Genomic DNA, 22277 nt, shown 5'->3' on the forward strand with positions numbered 1-22277 from the left:
AATACACGGAATGTGTTCAAATTTGAAACTAAAAATATTGTACGAGCATGTATCCTGTCCAGCTGTGGTTACATTAATCATGTTAATAATTATTAATACTCAACAACCTTCGATAAATAAAGAAATAGACATTAAAGGCAGAACATTTAGGCATGACATTAGCTGTTGAACCAAGAATTTACGATGAGACGATGTGCTGATGTAGGGCAGACGTACAGCAGATACAGGTAATTTTTAAGAGATTTTACATTTGATCATGAATATTTTTAATAAAAATTTAAAAAAAGATATACACCCCCTTTAGTTTCATTCATAGGCTCCGTTAGTTCATACTTTGAGGATGACCATTTGGTGTTCTGAAAAGGGGGAGGTGGGAATGTAATAATAATTTTATTATTCAATATTCAATTACATTGTGTGCCTTCACAATCAAGGAAAGATGTTTACTACACAATTTCCGGCACATTCAACTTAATTTTGTCATGTTCTGATTTGGATGGACATGCAACACAAAAATTCCCTAAAGGTTAATATTGTGTTTTAGAATCTTTTATACTTAAATGAAAGAAGCTTCTTAATTATATATGTACATTGTATGATAAATATCAGTAATATATGATGCATACAGGTCATGACCAGAACTAAAAATTATTAATAAAATGTCTTTACATATTTTTTTTAGAATGTCCATATATATTAAAAGGGATTGTTCATGGTGAAGGTACAAAGCTGCAAAAATGATGACTGTGCATCGATCAATACCCAATCAATAATATGAAAACACGATGAAAACAAACGAATCAGCAGCAGAAAAGAAATTTGAGTATAAGATTATTGAAAGGTATATATATACTTATTGAATTATTTTTTCATCCTTCCCACACTTGAAATAAAAATACATTAATCATTCACATCTATAAGCTGTAAATACAGATAGTAAACCAACAACAAACACAACACAAAGGGAAAGATAATATGAGGCTAAATAAAAATATATCCATGGTTCCAATTACCTTACCTACCTTTTTTTTAGTCTTAACAATAGCCTACCCTAAAGATTTTTTTGTCATTTTTCAGTAAGCACTGTTTAAGTCAGAATGTTGCTCCCATAGACTCAATGTAAAAAAAAGCCATAAAATAAAAAAAATCCTTACCTATACCTATCCTAATTTTTTTTTAAATGTAACTGGAACCACACATACTATTTTATTTGGCCTCTGAGAGACACCTGATCCATGAACTATAAAAGTCTATTTTGATAAAAAGAGATGTGTGTTATAAGTCTAAGAGACAGCAACCCAACAACTATAGCCAAAGATATGTAGAGAACACATAGTCTTCAACAATAGACATACATGTGTCTAAATTGCTCTTAGTGTATAAATGTTGTGAATAAATTAAACAAACACAAAATAAATATGCCAGTAACATATATTTTTGAATAATTGCAGACTGGAGCATGGTATTGTAATGTTATTTCAATTCAAAATTCTATGCATGTTATGATGTATGATTTTTTTTCTTTCAGATTAATCAATGAACATGATGAAGACTTAATGGAACAGGATTGGAATGCAGAAACTTTGGACTTAATTCATGAATAACATCAATGGATGATGAAGAAAACTGAACAAACTGACAAAGTATTTCGTATGCATGTAAACTGGACATTTTTGTTTGTTTAATGCACAATAAACAAATTTGTAAAATTGAAAATTAAAACATTTGTGAAAGATTTCAAGAGGACCAAAAGTTACCATGGACTTATGAATGATTTAACCAGAAAAATGATTTACATGTACAATTAAGTAAATACATCTTTGACTAAAAAATGATAATTTATCAACATTAATATTTTAAAGAGGTTGATCTTTTCATTTAAAAGGTCTTAAATGTGGATAATGTATAAACTGTTGTAATTTCTTTAATTGTTGACTTGCATTAAAATGGTTATTGTCTTATTTCAAGTTTTCTTATTAATTCATTCAAAAATAAGCAGTGCATGCAAAATGATATTTACATTTCAGTGGAAATGTCAATTTCCATTGAAATATCATTGGTTTTCTTTGGTTGATTGTTACAACTTCCAATGGAATTACCACTGGTATCCCAGTTGAAAACAATAAATGTCCAGTGGGAAAACAATGGTATTCCAACGAAGTTTTCGCTGGTATTCCAATGGAATTTCCACTGTATTCCACTCGAGTATTCACCGGAATCCCACTGGATATTCCACTGATATCCCAATGGAAAACAATGAATGTCCAATGAAAATCCCGACCAAATTTCCCAGTGGTAATACAGTGGTATTCCAATGGAACTCTGATGAAACTCCACTGGTATTTTCAGTGAAATCCCACTTTACATTTTCAGTAGGGAGCTAACTTTGAGTTCAGCATGTGGTCTTGGAACTATTACCATAATCCCACATCAAATGGCTAATTAGGAAAGCACTGATAAGGTTGAATTAAAAAGATGTATATTCACTCTAAACCTAAACTTTTCTTTATTATGGAACAAACTAAATATAAAAAGAACATTTTGTGAAATTAAAAACTATTGAACATCTGATTACTGTATTTGAATAGGCTCAGCTGAATATGATAGATTTTACTGGATATGATAAACTAGTGTTTGTATTTTCTCATGCTTTTGTTTAACAAATTTTGATGTACCCCCTGGTATTGTTGAATCCAGTTTTGATAAATATGACCGTTGAATTGGTTCGTTTAAATGTTTATATAAAATATGCATGCAAGAACTGAAACATGAAAATATTTTTGATAAAAAAGAGTCGTTGTTACAAAAATGTCAGTTGCATATTTATGCTTTGATATACTGTTCAGTGGTAAACATTTAACTGATATTTGCAGCTTAGCCAAGATGATCCTTCAATTGCTGTTATTCCAAGATCAGATTTTGCTCATTTCTCACGACCAGGGTCTGCTTATGTCATGAGATCTCAGCCAATGAATGGACCAAGTACAGACAAATATAAGGTAACAATGAGTTAATAGAAAGAGAAACACGTGATTTATTTGTGTATTCGTTCTCCACTTCAAATGTTACTGGGTGAACATTTACTGTTGCTTATCTTATATATATAAATAAATGTCTACTATTTAGTTTGGCTACTAAGTGAATATAAACATGTACCTAATTAATCTATGATATCTGGTGTATGGAATGATTGTAAGGTGTGTACATGGCAGGTTTAAGGATGTTCTATGGAACGCCACAGCTGTCTTATGTGGAACTCTGATATTACTTTATGTTGTTTTATTATTACTTGATGATATTTTGTCTTTACTTAATATGGTTTTGACATTACGTAATGATGTTTTGATATAACTCAATATGGAATAGTCATTACTTAATGATATTTCGATATTACACGATATGGTTTTGTATTGACTTTATATAGTTTTGTCATTACTCAATATGGTTTTGTCATTACTCGATGTGGTTTCGCCATTATTTAATGTGGTTGTGTCATTAGTCAATGTGGTTTTAACATTACTTGATGTGAATGTGACTTAACGTTATGTAGTTGTTTCATTACATGATGTGGTTTTGTTATTTCGTAATGATGATTTGCCTATTCTTTATATGGTTTTAACATTACGCAATGATGTTTCAAAATTTGACGATTTTACACTACATGATGTGTTTGTTTCATTATTTGATGTGGTCCTGTCATTCTTTGATGTGGTTATCCCATTACTTGATGAGGTAAAACCACGTGACCAATTCGGAAAAAAATATGTTCTATTTTTAAACAGATTTCAATATATCGTTTGTTTAATGTGCTTTGGATGGGTATCGCTATCCATTGAGTTAAAGTTCAAATTAAAGTTCGAGTGGTTGTTCAGAGTTATTTGGTATGAAAAAGGGGAACGGCTGACAATAATAAGAAAAAAAGTATTAAAAAGTTTACAGTATTTCGGACATAATTGGGATATCCCCAAACCACTTGGTCCTGTTGTTTTTATCCTAAGTTCTCAAACGGAAGCAGTATTTTTGTAATAAATTTGTAAAATATTCCACGGAACCATGTGTCTCGCCTGATATTGCTGCTGTAAGTGTAAAAGCGTCATGTTGATCGACTGTACATTTATCTATACATTTATCGGTAAAAACAAAATTAAAAAAAAATGTTTTTCTGTAGATGCTTTTTCTTGAAATTGAGAAATAACTCCTATACAAGTTTTAAAACACTTCATTGAGGTTTACAAATTTATCATGTCAAAACAGTTTAATTCGGTTTTATTTAACTAAAACAAAACTGTATGGTTTTCAACAATGAGCAAAACCCATACCCTATAGTAAGCTATAAAAGGTCCCGAAATGAAAAATGTAAAAAACTAGAAACCTAAAGATCTATAGATACATAGATACTTTATTCTCTAAAAACTAAATACAAGTTTACAGAGAAACATACAATATAAATACCGATACAAAAGTCGAGGTAAACAAATACAGTATGATATTCTAAAAGTACAAAATTATGATGGCATACATGTTTAGTAACATGTATAATGAAAGGTTAAACTCAATAGAAATAATAAAATGGAGATGGAGACGCCGACGCCACTATCGAGCACGAAATATAGGTTTGTTGTGTCTCACTGCCGCTACATTGATGTCGCAGGCTCGACACAAATCAAAAGACTTGAACTTTATTGTTAACAAATGAAACACTTCAAATCAACTCACACTAAAGTTACAGGGAAACGGGGAAAGAAGGGGCTCGGACTAAGCGACAAAGCATCAATACTATAAAATAAGAATTCTCCGAATTTTTTTTTAGCGTAAATGATCATTTGAACTTATACGAATATCAATCTTTTATTTGTAATCAATTGAATACCCTGATCTACCTCGCACTAATTGAAAAATAAAATTTTTGGAATATCTATTTCACATGTGACGATGGACATGTTCCAGTGGTCGTAACCATAATACCGTCATCTTTTCCTTGAATGTAAACTTCCAAATAAAATCAAATCACTGGGTTTGTACTTTCTCGAATAACACGACGGGTGCCTTTCTGGAGCATCCGAGATCACCCCGATGGATTTATATTACCCAGTCATACCGATCTATTGTATCAGCCAAATGAAACTGTTTTGTATGCCATCGCAACTGAAAGCTGGGGGGGGCATATTGTTTTACCCCTGTCCGTCCGTCCGTCTGTCTGTCCTTCCCATTATGGTTATATAGTTATTCCGCATAACATAACTCCTCCTACAGTTTGAATCCTAGGAAGTTTTCTCTTTACTGTCTGTTTGTACATATACTGAAGGTGTGCATGTGGTCAGGGTTTAATGTTTATTAATATTTGCTTTTTTGGGAGATAGTTGAACTTTGTAATTTTTTGGGAAATTTACTTGCATAAGAAGAGCGTTTCCAGATAACTTCTCCTACAGTTTGAGGGCTAGGAAGTTTTCACTCTGCTGGCTGTTTGTACATATATTGTAGGTGTGCATGTGGTCAGGTTTTTTTTATTTTTATTATCTTTTGCTCTTTTTGGGAGACAATTGAACTTGTTTTTGTCATTTTTGGGGTATAAGTGGTTAAATGAGTTGAGTGCGGGGGCATCACTTTGTCTAGTTTACATTTTTTTTCTCGTGTTGTGCTGTTACACAACTGTAACAGTCCTATGTAAGGTTAGGATTTAGCGCTCACATACATGTTAAACTCCGCCACGTGCACTTTCTTTATGTACCTGCCCCAAGTCAGGAGCATGAAGTTCAATTGTTGTCGTTGTATAAATGTGTGTCATTTTTTTTTGTAGATTGTTTATTTATAAAAAAGACCGTTTGTTTTTTCGTTTGAATTTTTTCACATGGTGCATGGTGGCCTTTTGTAGCTGACTAAACGGTGTATTGAAGGCTGTGCGGTTGCCTATATATGATTTCTTACATCCACTGCATTTAAACTCTGGTGGATAGTTGTCTCATTGTCAATCACACCACATCTAGCTTTATTTCAACTTCTATGTTGCGTTTTGTATACTGTAACATTGTTTATCTTTTGTAGGCATAACCAGGAGCCCTCTTTTCGGAAGCCCGAGCAAAAGTCCTTGTTCTGCGATAGAAAATTTAATTACGAACCCATATAAGATAGCTCGAATTTCAACTCATAATCATAATTAATCTAAATGAGACTTAAATTCGAATCTTACTCAAACTCTACCTCAAAAAGTGACTCAAATTTAATGTTGTAACTAGACCTCTACCTTTAAATGTGACTCAAACTCGAAGTCCAACTCGAAACTCAATGCTAACTAAAACTTTAATTCTAATAATGACTTGAATTCGAAATCGAAGACTAACTCAATGTTTAACTCAAACAGTAACCCGAACTCAAATTCGATGGATGGCAACACTCATCCAAGGCACATACAACTGGGAATCTATCTAAAAATAGAACAGGTTTTTCCGAATTGGTCACGTGATTTTACCTCATCAAGTAATTGGATAACCACATCAAAGAATGACAGGACCACATCAAATAATGAAACAAACACATCATGTAGTGTAAAATCGTCAAATTTTGAAACATCATTACGTAATGTTAAAACCATATAAAGAATAGGCAAATCATCATTACAAAATAACAAAACCACATCATGTAATGAAACAACTACATAACGTTAAGTCACATTCACATCAAGTAATGTTAAAACCACATTGACTAATGACACAACCACATTAAATAATGGTGAAACCACATCGAGTAATGACAAAACCATATTGAGTAATGACAAAACTATATCAAGTCAATACGAAACCATATCGTGTAATATCGAAATATCATTAAGTAATGACTATTCCATATTGAGTTATATCAAAACATCATTACGTAATGTCAAAACCATATTAAGTAAAGACAAAATATCATCAAGTAATAATAAAACAACATAAAGTAATATCAGAGTTTCACATAAGACAGCTGTGGCGTTCCATAATGTTCGCTTGTCATGTTTTGGAATTTTTGTCAGATTTTCAGAATCCTCTGGTTTTATCCATTTGAATGCCTTAAAAAATTTTGCCCACTAACCCCCATTTTTCTTTTTATAAATCTTTTACATGTATAATTATACGCCATCTGTAAAAGTCTTATAAAATCTTTGTTATTTTTTAATAGTTTTTGACAACTTAAACTTGTCAATGATAAAGCTATGAAAAATCAAGAGAGAACATTTTCACGCCAAAATTTCAATGGCTAATATCTCGAAAACAAGCACACGGACCTATCTATTTTTTTCGCTCTTTTGGTTCCTTTATTAATCCCCTATCAATATATACTAGTGTTATTAAAAGCTTGTTATTTTGAAACTGAGTAGCGAACTTCCTTAATCCAATCTTGACCTCATTTTCATGGTTTAGTGATCAGTGTTAGGTGTTTGTGTATTGGTCTTTTTCTCAGATACCATAAGTAACAGGTCAACTGTATTTGATGAATGGAATGATTTTGTAAGGTGTACATGGCAGAGTTCATCTGACCTTGACCTCATTTTTCATAAATCATTGAATCAATCACAATAAATAAGCAGGCAAGACATTTCAGTGTGTGCTCTCTTGTCATGCAGACATTTTTTTATACCACTGCTCCAAAGGAGATGTTTATACTGTTTTGACCTCTGTCCATCCATCCTTATTACAGACTGTCCCATGAAATTCTGTTGCATTTTTCTCAAGAACTACAAATCAGAGCTTCCTGATCTTTGTTATCAGTCTTCATGTTGACATGCTATACAGTGTGGAGCACTTCTAGATTCATCAATTCTCAACTACCTACCAAATACTTCTATATTCTAACACAATGCCATGTATCAAATTTTCATCACATTTTCTAGGGAACTACAAATAACAGACTTCTGATTGTTTTTATCATGCTTTTTGTGAGTATGTTATACGGTGTGATGCATTTTCAGATCCATTGATTATCAACTTCCTATTTACTGATTTCCTATATATTCAAACACATAATGGCCAGTGTTCTCCCCAGGCCCTTAAAGGACCGCGGGCCTGCAATGTATAATTTTTTACCGTGGTGGTATTGTTCTTACCGCGATGTATAATTTTTCTCCGTGGTGCTAAAATTTTCAGTTAAAAAATCGTAAATCGGTCAAGTTTTAAACAAATTGTTAAATCTATTCCGTGCGGTATAAAATTCAAGGTGAAATTTGACCAGTTCAAACCAGTTCAACACATTGTTTACACCACATGATCAATTTACCTTATGAGGTTAACCTTGTTGATTGGATTTAATCTATGTAATTAATATTTGTAACATGATTCTTTTGTGTTTTAATTAAGAGTTCATAACTTCATGATCACAGATAACTATTTTATGGCTTTACTCACCACCCAAGCGCTGACCTGTGACAAGTCAGCAAATACTTTGTACACAAACAGTTTATTGACCCGATAGGTAAAATTTTTGTACATCATAAAGGTGGCTCATTACGTATAATTGACAATTATACATTTCTCAATTGTTATATTATAGTATTACATGTCTCTGATTAAACCATGGCCTATATTATCTTTAATTATGACATAGTTATTGCATGATAGTCGGGTTTCAAACTGTAGTATCTGTCTGTACATATCACATTACCCAGTTACAGGCCTCTACAATAACTTTTTTTTCAACTTGCCCAATAGGACAAGTACATACCAAAACTTACTTGTCCGAATGGAATTGTAACTTGTCCACAAAAAAAAAAACCTTTATATTAATCTTTTTTGCATTTTAGGTTGAATCAATGAACAAAATGAATTAAAATAATAGAACAGAATTTGATTTATATCTCTTGATATCCTTTTCAAAAATATGAGTCAGGAACAATTAAATCTAGTCATGTCTAGTCACAGGACTTATAGGTTCTAGTTTTCATCAATGAAAAGTCTCACCAGACTCTGACATCAGGCACAGTCTGGTAGGCCTGTCAGTCTACACTCATTTGGTTTGTATCCTGGTCTTTTATGTTGATAACATATTGATTATTATGATTAATGCCTTATTACAATCAGCTTTGTTTTTAATATAATATTTAAATGTTTATTCAAACACAATCAAATATTGTTTGTCTAAATATGATCAAATATGATTTTCTGAATTCTATGGTCAATAATTTCTTCATTTTTATTTTTAAAATATTTTTGTTAAATAAAATTTATCATAAATTTATTATAAAGCAACAGAATAATGAAGGGAAACAAGGTACTGGTTTGTCTAAAGTCCCAAAATGTCTCCAATAGTGCCGAACTGTCTATTACAGCAAAATGCATTGAGTGTGTAGGTAAAGGTAATATCTTTGGTTAGCTTGCTTGCTAGCTGAACCGTGAAGTCATTATTAGGTATGGTATACTACCCTCCGTTCAGAGTAGTCTAGTCCTACAGACAGATAGATCGGTTATCTGTCGGACTAGTCTACTCTTAAACGAGGGTAGTATACCTAACCTAATAATGACTTCACGGTTCAGCTAGCAAGCAAGCTAGTCAAAGATATTACCTTAACCTACACACTCAATGCATTTTGCTGTAATAGTTTCTTTCAGTGCCGGTGCCGAACTGTCTTGTTACATTGTACCTTATACAAAGCCCACTGCTGATTCAGATTGGTAAATTTGATCCGTTATAAAGTATCTGATAATGAACCAAGTTTTAAATTATCGATCGCAAGTAAACATGTCAAATTAATATTTGTTTTTATCTTCTTTTCTTGTTTTATTTTACTTTGATCATCAAAGTCGGATTTAATTTATTTTTCAACCGAATGATTTTACTTGTCCCATCGGACAAGCTTGACATGGTTTTTACTTGTCCGACCTTTTTTTCCTCTGGTACCGGACAATCAGACAAGCGTTATTGTCGAGCCCTGAGTTAGTTCACGTAGAATATTCAAGTTTATGTACAATTAATTGCAATCTATTCTATTTTATAAACAAAGTGCATGACTGTACCTTCAAACTGGATATCTATATCCATAATTAATGAATAACAGAAGTAATCTTGCAAATTTTATCCATAAGCACATGTTAAATCTATTTATATCTACTTCCTGTCATTTTTTAAAGGCAGTGCTTTAATGCCTTTCTAGTTGCCGGGTTAATCCTTCCTTCCGCGATATCCAACTTATCTACGTGGGGGGTCATTAGACTCCAAGTAGATCCGGAAATGTTGAATTCTCTCCTCTTCTTATTGCGATATAAAATGTTTTTTGTTTCATTTCATTTACATTGGGAAATAGAGAAACGATCATTGTGTTTTGTTAGTTTTAAAAACTTTTGATATATTAGTATTTTGCATTATAAGCAGTCAACCGATTGACAAACTAGAATTATTTGAATTCCGTGTGGAAAGAGCTCGGGTTAATTTCGAGTGTTATCTGCAATCTAGATGTTTATAAATCATTTCAGTCGTTGATATAATAATTAAAGGTCGACTGAACATGAATTATATTATACAATTTAAAGCGCATTTCTGTTTATGCACGTGAACCCGTCTAACGTTATTTTCGCAGTAATATAAAGTAGCAAATTATCGTTCCTGAATAGGTGGCGCCGTGGTAGCGGATCCTGTTCCTCTTCTTCCGGTTTCTGCACTGTGCAACTATTTCAGTTACTGGTTATATTTTTAATTAACGATGCCAAGTACTTGTTGTTGTGTACCTGGATGTCATTTAAGAGGAGGACATGCATTTCCAAATGACTTAAAAAGAAGGAAAAGTTGGATCAACGCCATGGCCCATACGCAGATTGGATGAGAACACGATGATATCGTGGAGTCCATCTCAATCAGCTGTTGTTTGCAAAAAAAGACTACGTGCAGGAAACTATTCATGGTAAAACTCTATTTTCTTTGTGAAATATATAGTTATATATGTAATCTCCATGCGAATAAACCAAAGTCTGTTTACAACCGCAATTATCGTTTTAGAATAAAAGGGGGTGGGTAATTCAAGACGTCATAATTTTTTGGATTACGTATCAATGTGATCTGTTTGAAATTTTTTGGTGATTGCTACAATTATAATGATTTCTTACAAGAGGTATATCATACTGAGAATTATTTTAGCAGTAATTATGCTAATGTAGTAATGACAGGAATGCATAAGCTATGCCTCATAGACTTTCTTGAAAAATATCAATGACAATGTTAACAGGAACAAAACAATGACATGCTCTCATCTATATTATAGTTATTTAGGTACAAACAATGTACGTTTGTTGCATAAGTCTCTCATTGTTTGTCCTTTGGATTTACATAACATACATTGAATCAGGCAAACATAGTTTTATCCAGATTGTAATGAATAAATCTAGTTAATATTTCGCCAGGTAGTACAAAGTATACATTGCTAATGGAAGTTCATTTAATTATAAAAAATCTAATGTTTTATAACCTTTTTCAGGGCGCAAACCCACCATACAGAGACTTAAGTCTACTGCAATTCCCAGCCTATTTTCCTGGACCAAGCAAGAGACTGAATCGTCCGCAAAAAGAAAAATCAGGGCAGTTTCCTGTGAAAACAAAAGAACTAAACTTGATGAATATTGTAGTAGAAATCTAGAGGAAAGTTTTGATTGTAAAGTTGGTTTTCCTGAAGAAGTCATTCATACTGCAGAAAGGATTTATGACTGTCCACCACCAACTGCCGAGCTAATGTTGAGCTTCACAGATGGAATTACGCAAACACCATCAATGCCTATGTTTTCAGCAGAGAATTTTGAAATGAAGACACGTGACACAGCCATGCATTTTTATACCGGTTCAGAGTTGTATACTAAATTTTTATTTGTTTTGACCACACTTGGTCCAGCAGCACATTGTTTGAGATACATATATTTTCAAATTGATAGGGTGTCAGTTGAAAATCAGTTTTTTTATGACTTTGATGAAATTGAGGCATCATACAACCAACTTTGAACTGTCTAGATTCTAGATTGAATCTAGTGTTAAGAATATTGTGTATACATGGATTATTTTTATGTCTAAACAGTGGTGTGAGGCTAACACTTAGCCATCTAGTGGTTTAGTCAGGTATTTTTCACCATCCAACTTCAAATTAAAGTTTCCTACGACTTGGAATATTATTGACAGCACAGAATATCCCGTGATAAAACCTAAAGCTCCTAGAGCTCAGGCAACCTTTTCATCAAATAAAAACAGAAACACTGAAAATTCTTGAATGTTCGACACTTGGTGGTTTAGTCAACTATGTCTCTATGTCACATAGAGCGAATTATTGGACTTGGCAAAACATACAAAATTCTAATAAATCCTATGAATGAAACTGAAACAAAACTTTCATCTGAAATAACATTTAGTTGTTGTATGTTGTGTAATTTTAGAACTTGTATTGTGCCAAAGGATGCATAAATAAAAGTGACGCAATGAATTTTGTTCTGATATATATATATTTACAATTACATGCACATGTAAATTGTAATGCATATAAAAATAAGGAGATGTGGTATGATATTCAGTGAGTTTATCAAACTAAAGTGCATAAGAAATGGGTTTAAGCAGTTACAGGTGTTACTGTCACCGTACAATCTCCAACAATGAGAAAAACTCGTACCCTGTAAAAAATTTCAGAGATCTTACAACTAAGTTTTGTTGTCTCACCTTGACTTTGGTGAATTTTTTATATCTGTTGATGTAAATATAAAAAAGAAGATGTGGTATGATTGCCAATGAGACAACTCTCCACACATGCACAAGAGACCAAATGACACAGAAATTAACAGCTATAGGTCACAGTACGGCCTTCAACAATGAGCAAAGCCCATACCGCACAGTCAGCTATAAAAGGCCCAGAAATGACAATGTAAAACAATTCAAACAAGAAAACTAACGGCCTATTTTATGTAAAAAAATGAACAAATATAACAAATATGCAACACATAAACAAACGACAACCACTGAATTACACTTTTATAGGCTCCTGACTTGGGACAGGCACATACATGTACATACAAAATGTGGCGGGCTTAAACATGTTAGCAGGATCCCAACCCTCCCCCTAACCTGGGACAGTGGTGTAACAGTACAATATAAGAAAGAACTATAAAAATCAGTTGAAAGAGGCTAAACTCATCAGATGGATAAATACAAATGCAAGTGGACGTGGTCGGGTAGTTGTACATCCAAACAACAAAAAGACACTAAGTACAAATCTGAGAGTACTCGCAGTTACTGACAGCTAGTTCAAAGCCACTAACAACTGATAAAAAAATCTTGCATCTAAGACTAAATTATCAATCCGTAAGCTCCCTTTAGAATTTTATAAATTTTAGATTTTACATTTCTGAGTTATGGGGTTTTATTCATTAAAAAAGGGGGGATTTTCCAGTTTTTGGACAACAACTCAAAAATGCTTTAAGCAGTTCACATGAAACTTTGGTGAATTATTTATAGCTATTGATGTAATCTCCCTATTGATTTTCATAAATTTCAAATATGACATTGAGAAGAAATTGAACTTTATTTGTTTATAGTCTGGCAACAGATTTATTAAGTATTGCACAACAGCAAGAAATCTTTAATTGAATATAAATTCAATTCATATAACCGATTTAAAGTTCATTGACTACATTTATTCAGAAACTATAATATGTCAAATATTTAATTACAATCCAAATTCAGACCTGTATCAAGCTTGAATATTGTGTCCATTTTTGCCCCAGCTGTTCAGGGTAGTACCTCTGCGGGTGTATCCAGCTGCGCTCAGCGAATCAGTTTATTTCTTAATTAAGAACTCCTTTTTATACGACCGCAAAAAAATTTTGTGGTCGTATATTGGTATGACGTTGGCGTCGGCGTCGTCATCCGAAGACACATTCGTTTTCGCACTCTAACTTTAGTTTAAGTGAATGGATCTCAATGAAATTTTAAAATAAGGTTCAATACCACAAAAGGAAAGTGGGGATTGATTTTGGGGGTTATGGTACCAACAGTTAAGGAATTAGGGGCCAAAAATAAGCATTTTTGTAACTTCCAGACATAACTTGTGTGTAAGTGTATGGATCTCACAAGGTTCCATATCACAAAGGGAATGCTGGGATTGATTTTTGGGGGTAATTGCCTCCAAATTTTAGGAATTAGGGGCCAAAAAGGGGCAAAAAACAAACATTTTTCTAGTTTCATGACAATAACTTGTGTGCAAGTCTATGGATCTCTCTGACATTGTATCACATGGTTCCATATCACAAAGGGAATGCTGGGATTGAATTTGGGGGTAATTGCCTCCAAATTTTAGGAATTAGGGGCCAAAAAGGGGCAAAAAACAAGCATTTTTCTAGTTTCATGGCAATAACTTGTGTGTAAGTGTATGGATCTTTATGAAATTGTACTACAAGGTTCCATATCACAAAGGGAAAGCTGGAATAGAGTTTGGGGGTAATTGCCCAAAAAGTTAAGGAATAAGGGGCCAAAAATAAGCATTTTTTTAGTTTCCAGACAATAACTTGTGTTCAAGTGTATGGATCTCTCTGAAATTGTCCTGCAAGGTACCATACCACAAAGGGAATGCTGGGATTGATTTTGGGGGTAATTGCCTCCAAATTTTAGGAATTAGGGGCAAAAAACATGCATTTTTCTAGTTTCATGACAATAACTTGTGTGTAAGTCTATGGATCTCTCTGACATTGTATCACATGGTTCCATATCACAAAGGGAATGCTGGGATTGATTTTGGGGGTAATTGCCTCCAAATTTTAGGAATTAGGGGCCAAAAAGGGGCAAAAAACAAGCATTTTTCTAGTTTCATGGCAATAACTTGTGTGTAAGTGTATGGATCTTTATGAAATTGTACTACAAGGTTCCATATCACAAAGGGAAAGCTGGGTTTGAGTTTGGGGGTAATTGCCCTAAACGTTTAGGAATTTGGAACCAAAAAGGGGCCAAAAAACAAGCATTTTTCTAGTTTCCAGACAATAACATGTGTTCAAGTGTATGGATCTCTCTGAAATTGTACTGCAAGGTACCATACCACAAAGGGAAGGCTGGGATTGAGTTTTGGGGTGATGAATCATAAGGGGGTTCAAAAAATTTGGGGGGGGGATTCTTTTTCCTTTTTTTTCTTTAAAATTTTCCATTTTAAATTGGTTATTTCTGATTTATATATAAAAGCAAATAATAATGATATGGTTTGAATAGGTAAATTAAATTTTTTTAAGTATCTTAGACCACTTTCATTCTGTGTCAGAAACCTATGCTGTGTCAAATATTTAATTACAATCCAAATTCAGTGCTGAATCAAGCTTGAATGTTGTGTTCATACTTGCCCCAACTGTTCAGGGTTCGACCTCTGCGGTCGTATCAAGCTGCGCCCCAGCGGAGCATTTTATTTCATTCATTAATTACTTTATGCTTGGAAATATAATTTTGCTTGGAGTTGAAAGAGTTGACATGTTGCAATGTACATTTACTCTACATAGTTCTATGGTACCAAATCAAAAGTTTATATAAAGAAAGATTTAGATCATTATATAAATAAGGAGATGTGTTATGATTGCCAATGAAAAAACTAAGGATTTTCTTATCCAAGGAATAGATTTCCTTAGCCGTATTTGGCACAACTTTTTGGAATTTTGGGTCCTCAATGCTCTTCAACTTTGTACTTGTTTGGCTTTGTTACTATTTTGATCTGAACGTCACTGATGAGTCTTATGTAGACGAAACACACGTCTGGCGTATTAAATTATAATCCTGGTACCTTTGATAACTAATTTGACTATAAACATAGATAAAAAAGGTACAAACTGGACATAATGCACTAGTTCATAAACAAGTGAGAACAATCGCCTTCATATAGTGCTCAGAATATGACATTCATAAAACTTATTCAATATCATTAGAGAACTCTAAATCTTAAATACTGAAAGCCACCTCTGATAAGTACACTGTACTATGCAAGATAATGATATAACTGGACTTAAAATACACACAACCTGTAATTAACTGCCTTTACAGCGCTTTCGTGCTTTGATTATAAAATGGTTCATGTCAAATAAAGATTTAGATTTCAGTGCAGTATTAAGTCTGTATCTATGTTTGATTATCACAAAAGACAAGAAAGGTTAGTATTTACATGAAATCTATGGCAAAATGTTCTAAAATTTATGAAAAATTTCTTTTTATTAAAATCTAAGGTAGAAACTGGTTCAAATAATAAAACAATTGTTCTTGTTAATTTTATATCTTCTTATGACAGGAATCCTTTCACATACAACAACTTTCTTTCTAGAAACTAGAAAGTTTTTTAAATTGAACATTTTTGTTCTCTTTTAAATGATATTTTATTTTTATTGATTTTGGATTTTATAAAAGATTTAATTACTTTAAATTCAGATGAACATTTTATTATGAATCATAATTTATTGATTTTTAAAAAATATTAAAGTATACAAACTGTTTTTTGATTTACTTCTTTTTTACCAATAATTTTCTGACTCAATGTCTACATAACACAGTACCACAGTATGAAAACAAAACAAGAGACATAAAAACTACAGTAACTAGAAATTCAGCCAAGCCACGCGACGCGACACAACTAATTGTATGAAATATTTCACCAAGCTGACCACACGCGTTACCCTGGTGCTATCCAAAAATCCTGGGGAGAACACTGATGGCCATGTAAGAAATTTTTGTCTCATTTTCTAGGGAACTACACATTTAATTAAGAGCATTTTGAAATTTATTATCTTGATTCATGTGAACATGCTTTATGTTGTAATGGGTTTTCAGATTCATCCCTGTTTACCGATTTCTTAAGTAGGAGTATCACTAGTGAGCAGTAGTGAGCAGATGTACTTGATTTAATTGTCACAATCACCATCATATGTAAACAGGTCATTATAAAATATCAATCTATTAATATTTGTTTTTCCATGTCTAGACATTTAGGATTTTATGATGTACATTTTTTTGGCTCCACATGATATTGATGCTATAATGAAAGGAAATCGTTGCATATATTGTATATTTTATTTGTTTTTTATGATCAGATGGAGGCTGCACAAACAGGTGATGTATTAGCTGGAACACCTGATGAAATGAACCAGTGGGACAGACGAGGGAATCCATCATTGTCCATGTGGAGAAGTTGATGACATTATGTTATAAGTCTTTCAGCCATCCGTCCCATTGCCAACACAATAAGTTTATAAAACAATGTAGAATGTGATATGCTGATATTGAAGCATACATTCCTGTTATTATAATCATTTACATATAGATATTTTATAAATTTTCATGTAAATAATAATAATGTATTAAGATTTATTTATACAGTTGTTTATTAATGTTTTATATACTGTTATATTGGTTTCTTGATCTCATTACTGTATTTATTAAATAATTTACTTTATGTACATGTTCCATACTTATTGAACTAAGTTGAAGAAAAAAGTATAAATTTTAATTTGCTGAAAAAATGACAATCCGAAACAGAGAGAAAAACATCTTTATGCAGTTTATTGCATGCACATATAATTTAACAATATGTTTTCATGTTTTGCCAGAAAATTAAAACTTTGTAGAAATATCTGAAGAATGAACACAGTTGGTGTGCAACAATTGTACAGTACGAGTGATTCCTGACTCATTTCTGGGATTTGTTTTGTTTATCAAATTGACAGGAAATCGCCGCTTTTTAATTTTTTTACCTTTAAAAGTGTTTGAATATTACAGATAATAGTTGCACTTGTTTTATTTAGCATGAAATCATTTTGCAATTTACGAATAAGTTTCAAATCTGCTGAAGAGAATTTCACGCATGCATATTACATAGTAAATAAAGCACATGTGTGTTACATGTGAAAAATTAGTTGTGTTTCTACGTAAATTTAATTAAGTTTTAATATTTAAATCAGAATTGAAGATTTGTCTTTGCTGAAAAGTAATTTAATAATAAAGACAGTTGTCATGGAATTTTAATTTCTTTAGTACACTATTAGTTCTGAGCTTGTGATCAGTGACAGATGTGAATTATTCAATTAAAAACACAGGTAAAAAGTGATTAACGATCATTAGCCAATATTTCCCCGAGGCATTAATATAGTTATTAGGAGGGCCCTCAGGATTATAATACTATACTAGAGTGGCAGTTTTATTACAGTAAGGGGATAACAAAACAAAAACAAGTGCAAAGTGGCGATTAAGAAATCCGATCTCAACGAAATGACCGAAATTATTTCTGTAAAAAAATAAAATTTGTCCTAAATCCCAATTTGTCCTATAGGACAAATAGATTTCAGATTTGGTCATGTCTGGCAAATATGACCGTTTCCGGACCCTTGGTGACACATCATGGTTTTTCATTTGTTGTTTATTGTGTTCAAACACTGGGATTATAAAACAATTGCCAGTTTTAGTTATAAATGATAGACAATTGATTGATTTTGTACAGATTTTTTATTTGTATAGTGCACTTTGTATTTAAATATATCAAATAAGAATTAATTTCACTGTATTCATCACAAATACATGGTTACTGTTGCAAGTAGAGTCTAGATTGCCAATGACTGTTTTAAAGCTTTAATTAAAAAAAAAAAAAAATTATATTTTTTCTCATATTTCACCAATATTTAATTCATGGATGATTTTTGCCTGTTAATTATCGTGATGTTACTGTAGCCATTGTCTGCTCTTTGAAGTCATGATGTAAAAAAAACATATTGGACATAAATTTCAGTTTGTATGGTTTTTCACATCTAAATAATTTGTAAAATACTTAATCCTGTTGCTACAGGAAGATGTTGGCATAGTCTGCATTGTTGGTAGAGCGTGTATTAACTTAATATGAACTGTTTTATATTTGATTAATCAGTAATTGATAGCTACACTAACTGTTAAGTTAGGTGAAAGTGCAGATTCATATTACCGTATAATTTTGATTTTGGTCATATTTCTGTATGTTAGTTTTATATGTTCCAATATAAAAGATGACTTCTTATTTTAATTAAAGTGGATATCTGTTGTTATAGTTATACAATGAAATTGTACAGTTGTAAAATGGTGCAAAGGGAGATAACTACAATGCTTACTTGCTTGGTCTGTGAGAGAAATGACTTGATTGTTCAAAGCTAAGGATTTTTTAGTATGAAAAAAAATCTTTAATTTCATTTATTTTTTTTTTTAAATGTTCTTCTGAACTTTGCACATTTTGCCTTGGAAAGGAAAATACATTTTCCAAAAACAAAAATGTATTGATGGTATATTTTTTTTTAATGCAGAAATTTAATTGTTCTTTCAATTAAACAGTTTGCTTTATATAGGCAAATAAATCAAATGATTGAATTGTATGTAATAGATTGTACTCTAACAACTGGGAACACAGTATTATAAGAAGCTAGGTCATTGTCAACAATAAGAGGAGTTTCACATTGATGTATAATCATTTTTGTGATTATGAATTATATTGTAAATCTTTCAAAATTCTAAGACTAAAATATAAAATTTAGTTTTTTTTTGGTAATTTTGCTGAATTTTTCTTAAACCTCTGAGGTTGTTTCGTAAACAGGTAAATTTAGATTAATTATACACATCATGGTTTTTCATTTGTTGTTTATTGTGTTCAAACACTGGGATTATAAAACAATTGCCAGTTTTAGTAATAAATGATAGACGATTGATTGATTTTGTACAGATTTTTAAAAAAAGTGGGGGTATACTGTTTTACCTCTGTCTGTCCATCCGTCAGTCCATCCATCCATCCGTCAGTCCGTCCGTCCGTCCCATGAATATTTTTGTCGCATCTTTCTCAGGAACTACATTACAAAGATTTCTGAAATTTGGTTTCAGGGTTTATATAAGTCAGCTATACTGAGTGATGCATTTTCAGATTCACCACTCAACAACTTCCTGTTTACGGAACACTTGTATCATTTTACACATGATAGCCAAGTTGAAAATTTTCGTCACATTTTTCTCAGGAACTACAATACAAGAATTTCTGAAATTTGGTTTCATGGTTTATATAAGTCATCTATATCGTGTGATGCGTTTTCAGATTCATCACTCAACAACTTCCTGTTTACCGAAATATTTGGGCGGGGGTATCATCAGTGAGCAGTAGCTCGCAGTTTCACTTGTTTAGTCAGCAATAAACAATAAATGGACATTACTAACAATTTTAATTACATGTTAGCAGTGTTGTTTCATTTCAAAGCTTTACAGAACTTTGGTATATCATGTGAAAGTAAGTTTAGATTTACTGACCTTTGTTAAATTTTCATTTTTCTAATATTTCTATATGAGTCTGGTTTTTTTTGAAGCAAGTACATTTAAAAGTGTTTCTAACCCTTTTTTTTTTTGATTGAAATACGATCAAAGAGAGTATTAGGACATCTTCCAATAAATTCTAAATGTTCCATTATAGAATTGTCATAAGATTTCTTTTGGTATCTGATTTGATGGGTAATTATATATATATATAATTCTGTACAATTATTTTAGATTTGTAGTTCTGTGATCTGATTCCATTATTATGAGGTCATTATAACAGAAATCTGTAAAAATTGGTCTTTGAACATGCATTATCTTGTTAATAATTTTCTCCCCTGTACATATATTGACTTCCCATAAATGGTTGCAAAGGTATCTGTAGGGAAATTATATTTATGAAACAGGTACATTTTCAAGAATAGTAACATAATATAATTAACCGAATTTTGCTAATTTATTATGAAGTGATGCTACACAGAAATAACAGATATCACCATTGAATAACATTTTCTGATTTATAATGAATGTTTTCTTCCTATTAAAGTACAGACAAAATATCTTTATTGATTTGTTGTTTTTTATCTGTAATAAAATTACATTAATATACTTATTGTTGATGTATTTTATCTGTTATGCACTTAAAAACTTTTTTAGAAATCTATAACTTGAAGAAGATAATAAATAGGTTTGTTGTTGCATAAATGGTGTTTTTCTTTTTCACCACAAGGGGCCTCGGTAGCCAAGCTGTTTAAGTAGTTCAACTATGTGTCACTAGCCTGTCAACACTTAGGTTGTGCTTTCAAGTCTCGCAGATGGCTGGTGTTCGACTCCAATCTTATTTGACTATATTGCTAGGATTTTTAGTTTTCCCACCGATGGTCAATGATTCCCTTAGTCCACTCTCGCTTCCTCCACCAATGAAATTTCTATGGAGCTTATTAGGCCCTGCCCCCTAATCATGGTCTATTGTCTTATCAAAAATTCATTGTTGAAATGTTGATTTTTATGATTAAGTCAGTTAATTGGAAGCCGCTAATGGTAAGTCAATGATATTTGGTATGCAGTTTTTCTAGCATTGGCATATCTTATCTCTTAAATTTTTATACGCCCGTTTACGGGACATATTATGGTATACCTCTGTCCGTCCGTCCGTCGTCAACATGTGGGACATTAACTAAAACACTCTTTAACCAATTTGCATAAAACTTAAGTGAATTGTTTATATTTATTGACGTGAGCTCCCAATCAATTTTTTATAAATTTTAGATTTTACGTTTCCAAGGAATGGGGTTTTATTCATTAAAAAAGGGGGGATTTTCCAGTTTTTGGACAAGAATTCATAAATGCTTTCTGAGGTTCTCATGAAACTTTGCTGAATTGTTTATATCTATTGACGTGGTTGCTCCCTTTCCATTTTTATAAATTTTAAATTTCACATTTTCCAGTTGTGGGGTTTTATTCATTTAAAAAGGGGGCATTTTTCAGTTTTCGTACAAAAACTCAAAAATGCTTTCAGCAGTTCTTATGAAACATTGATGAATTGTTTATATCTATTGATTTAAGCTCCCTATAGATTTTCTATAAATTTCTGATATGACATTGAGAGGTTATTGAACTTTATTCCTTCAAAAAGCGACGGGCCAATCAGGCGCTCATGGCGCAGCTGTTTATTGTTTCTGTGTAGCTTTAGGTCATAGTTCATTGACTTTAAATATTTTCATAATTACATGTTAAAGTATTGATATTTTTACTTCAACATTTGCATATTACTATCATTATTACATACAGGCAAGACATGTGACTGTGTCAACAGTTTATTTTATTTGGATGGGGGTATATATTTGATCTTTTTATCTTATGTCTTTGACACCAGTTTTCAGGATATTTAGAGATTGTAGTTTTATTGTCGAGCCTGCGACTTTTGTTGCAGAAAGCTCGACATAGGGATAGTGATCCGGCGGCAGCGTTAGCTTACTTCTTAAAAGCTTTATATTTTAGAAGGTGGAAGATCTGGATGCTTCATA

At 32.2% G+C, this 22277-nt stretch overlaps 1 protein-coding gene and 2 long non-coding RNA genes across 3 annotated transcripts in view; all 3 read left to right on the plus strand.

Moving 5' to 3' along the window:
• Positions 1-20859, plus strand: part of LOC127725384 (ankyrin repeat and SOCS box protein 3-like) — a 36668-nt gene extending 15809 nt beyond the window's left edge. The window contains exons 6-7 of the mRNA XM_052232318.1: positions 2874-2999; positions 17034-20859. Coding sequence (XP_052088278.1) covers positions 2874-2999; positions 17034-17135 — 228 coding nt within the window. The 3' untranslated portion in view covers positions 17136-20859. The remainder of the gene's footprint in view (positions 1-2873; positions 3000-17033) is intronic.
• Positions 572-1961, plus strand: LOC127725391 (uncharacterized). Its single transcript, XR_007992982.1, has 2 exons — positions 572-841; positions 1529-1961. It is a non-coding gene; the product is annotated as an uncharacterized LOC127725391 (long non-coding RNA).
• Positions 10397-12418, plus strand: LOC127725394 (uncharacterized). The gene is made up of 2 exons (XR_007992988.1): positions 10397-10861; positions 11432-12418. It is a non-coding gene; the product is annotated as an uncharacterized LOC127725394 (long non-coding RNA).
• Positions 20860-22277: the final 1418 nt, after the last annotated feature.

The sequence above is a fragment of the Mytilus californianus genome, unplaced genomic scaffold (assembly GCF_021869535.1).
Source record: "Mytilus californianus isolate M0D057914Y unplaced genomic scaffold, xbMytCali1.0.p SCAF_15, whole genome shotgun sequence".
In the NCBI taxonomy this organism is placed as follows: Eukaryota; Metazoa; Mollusca; class Bivalvia; order Mytilida; family Mytilidae; genus Mytilus; species Mytilus californianus.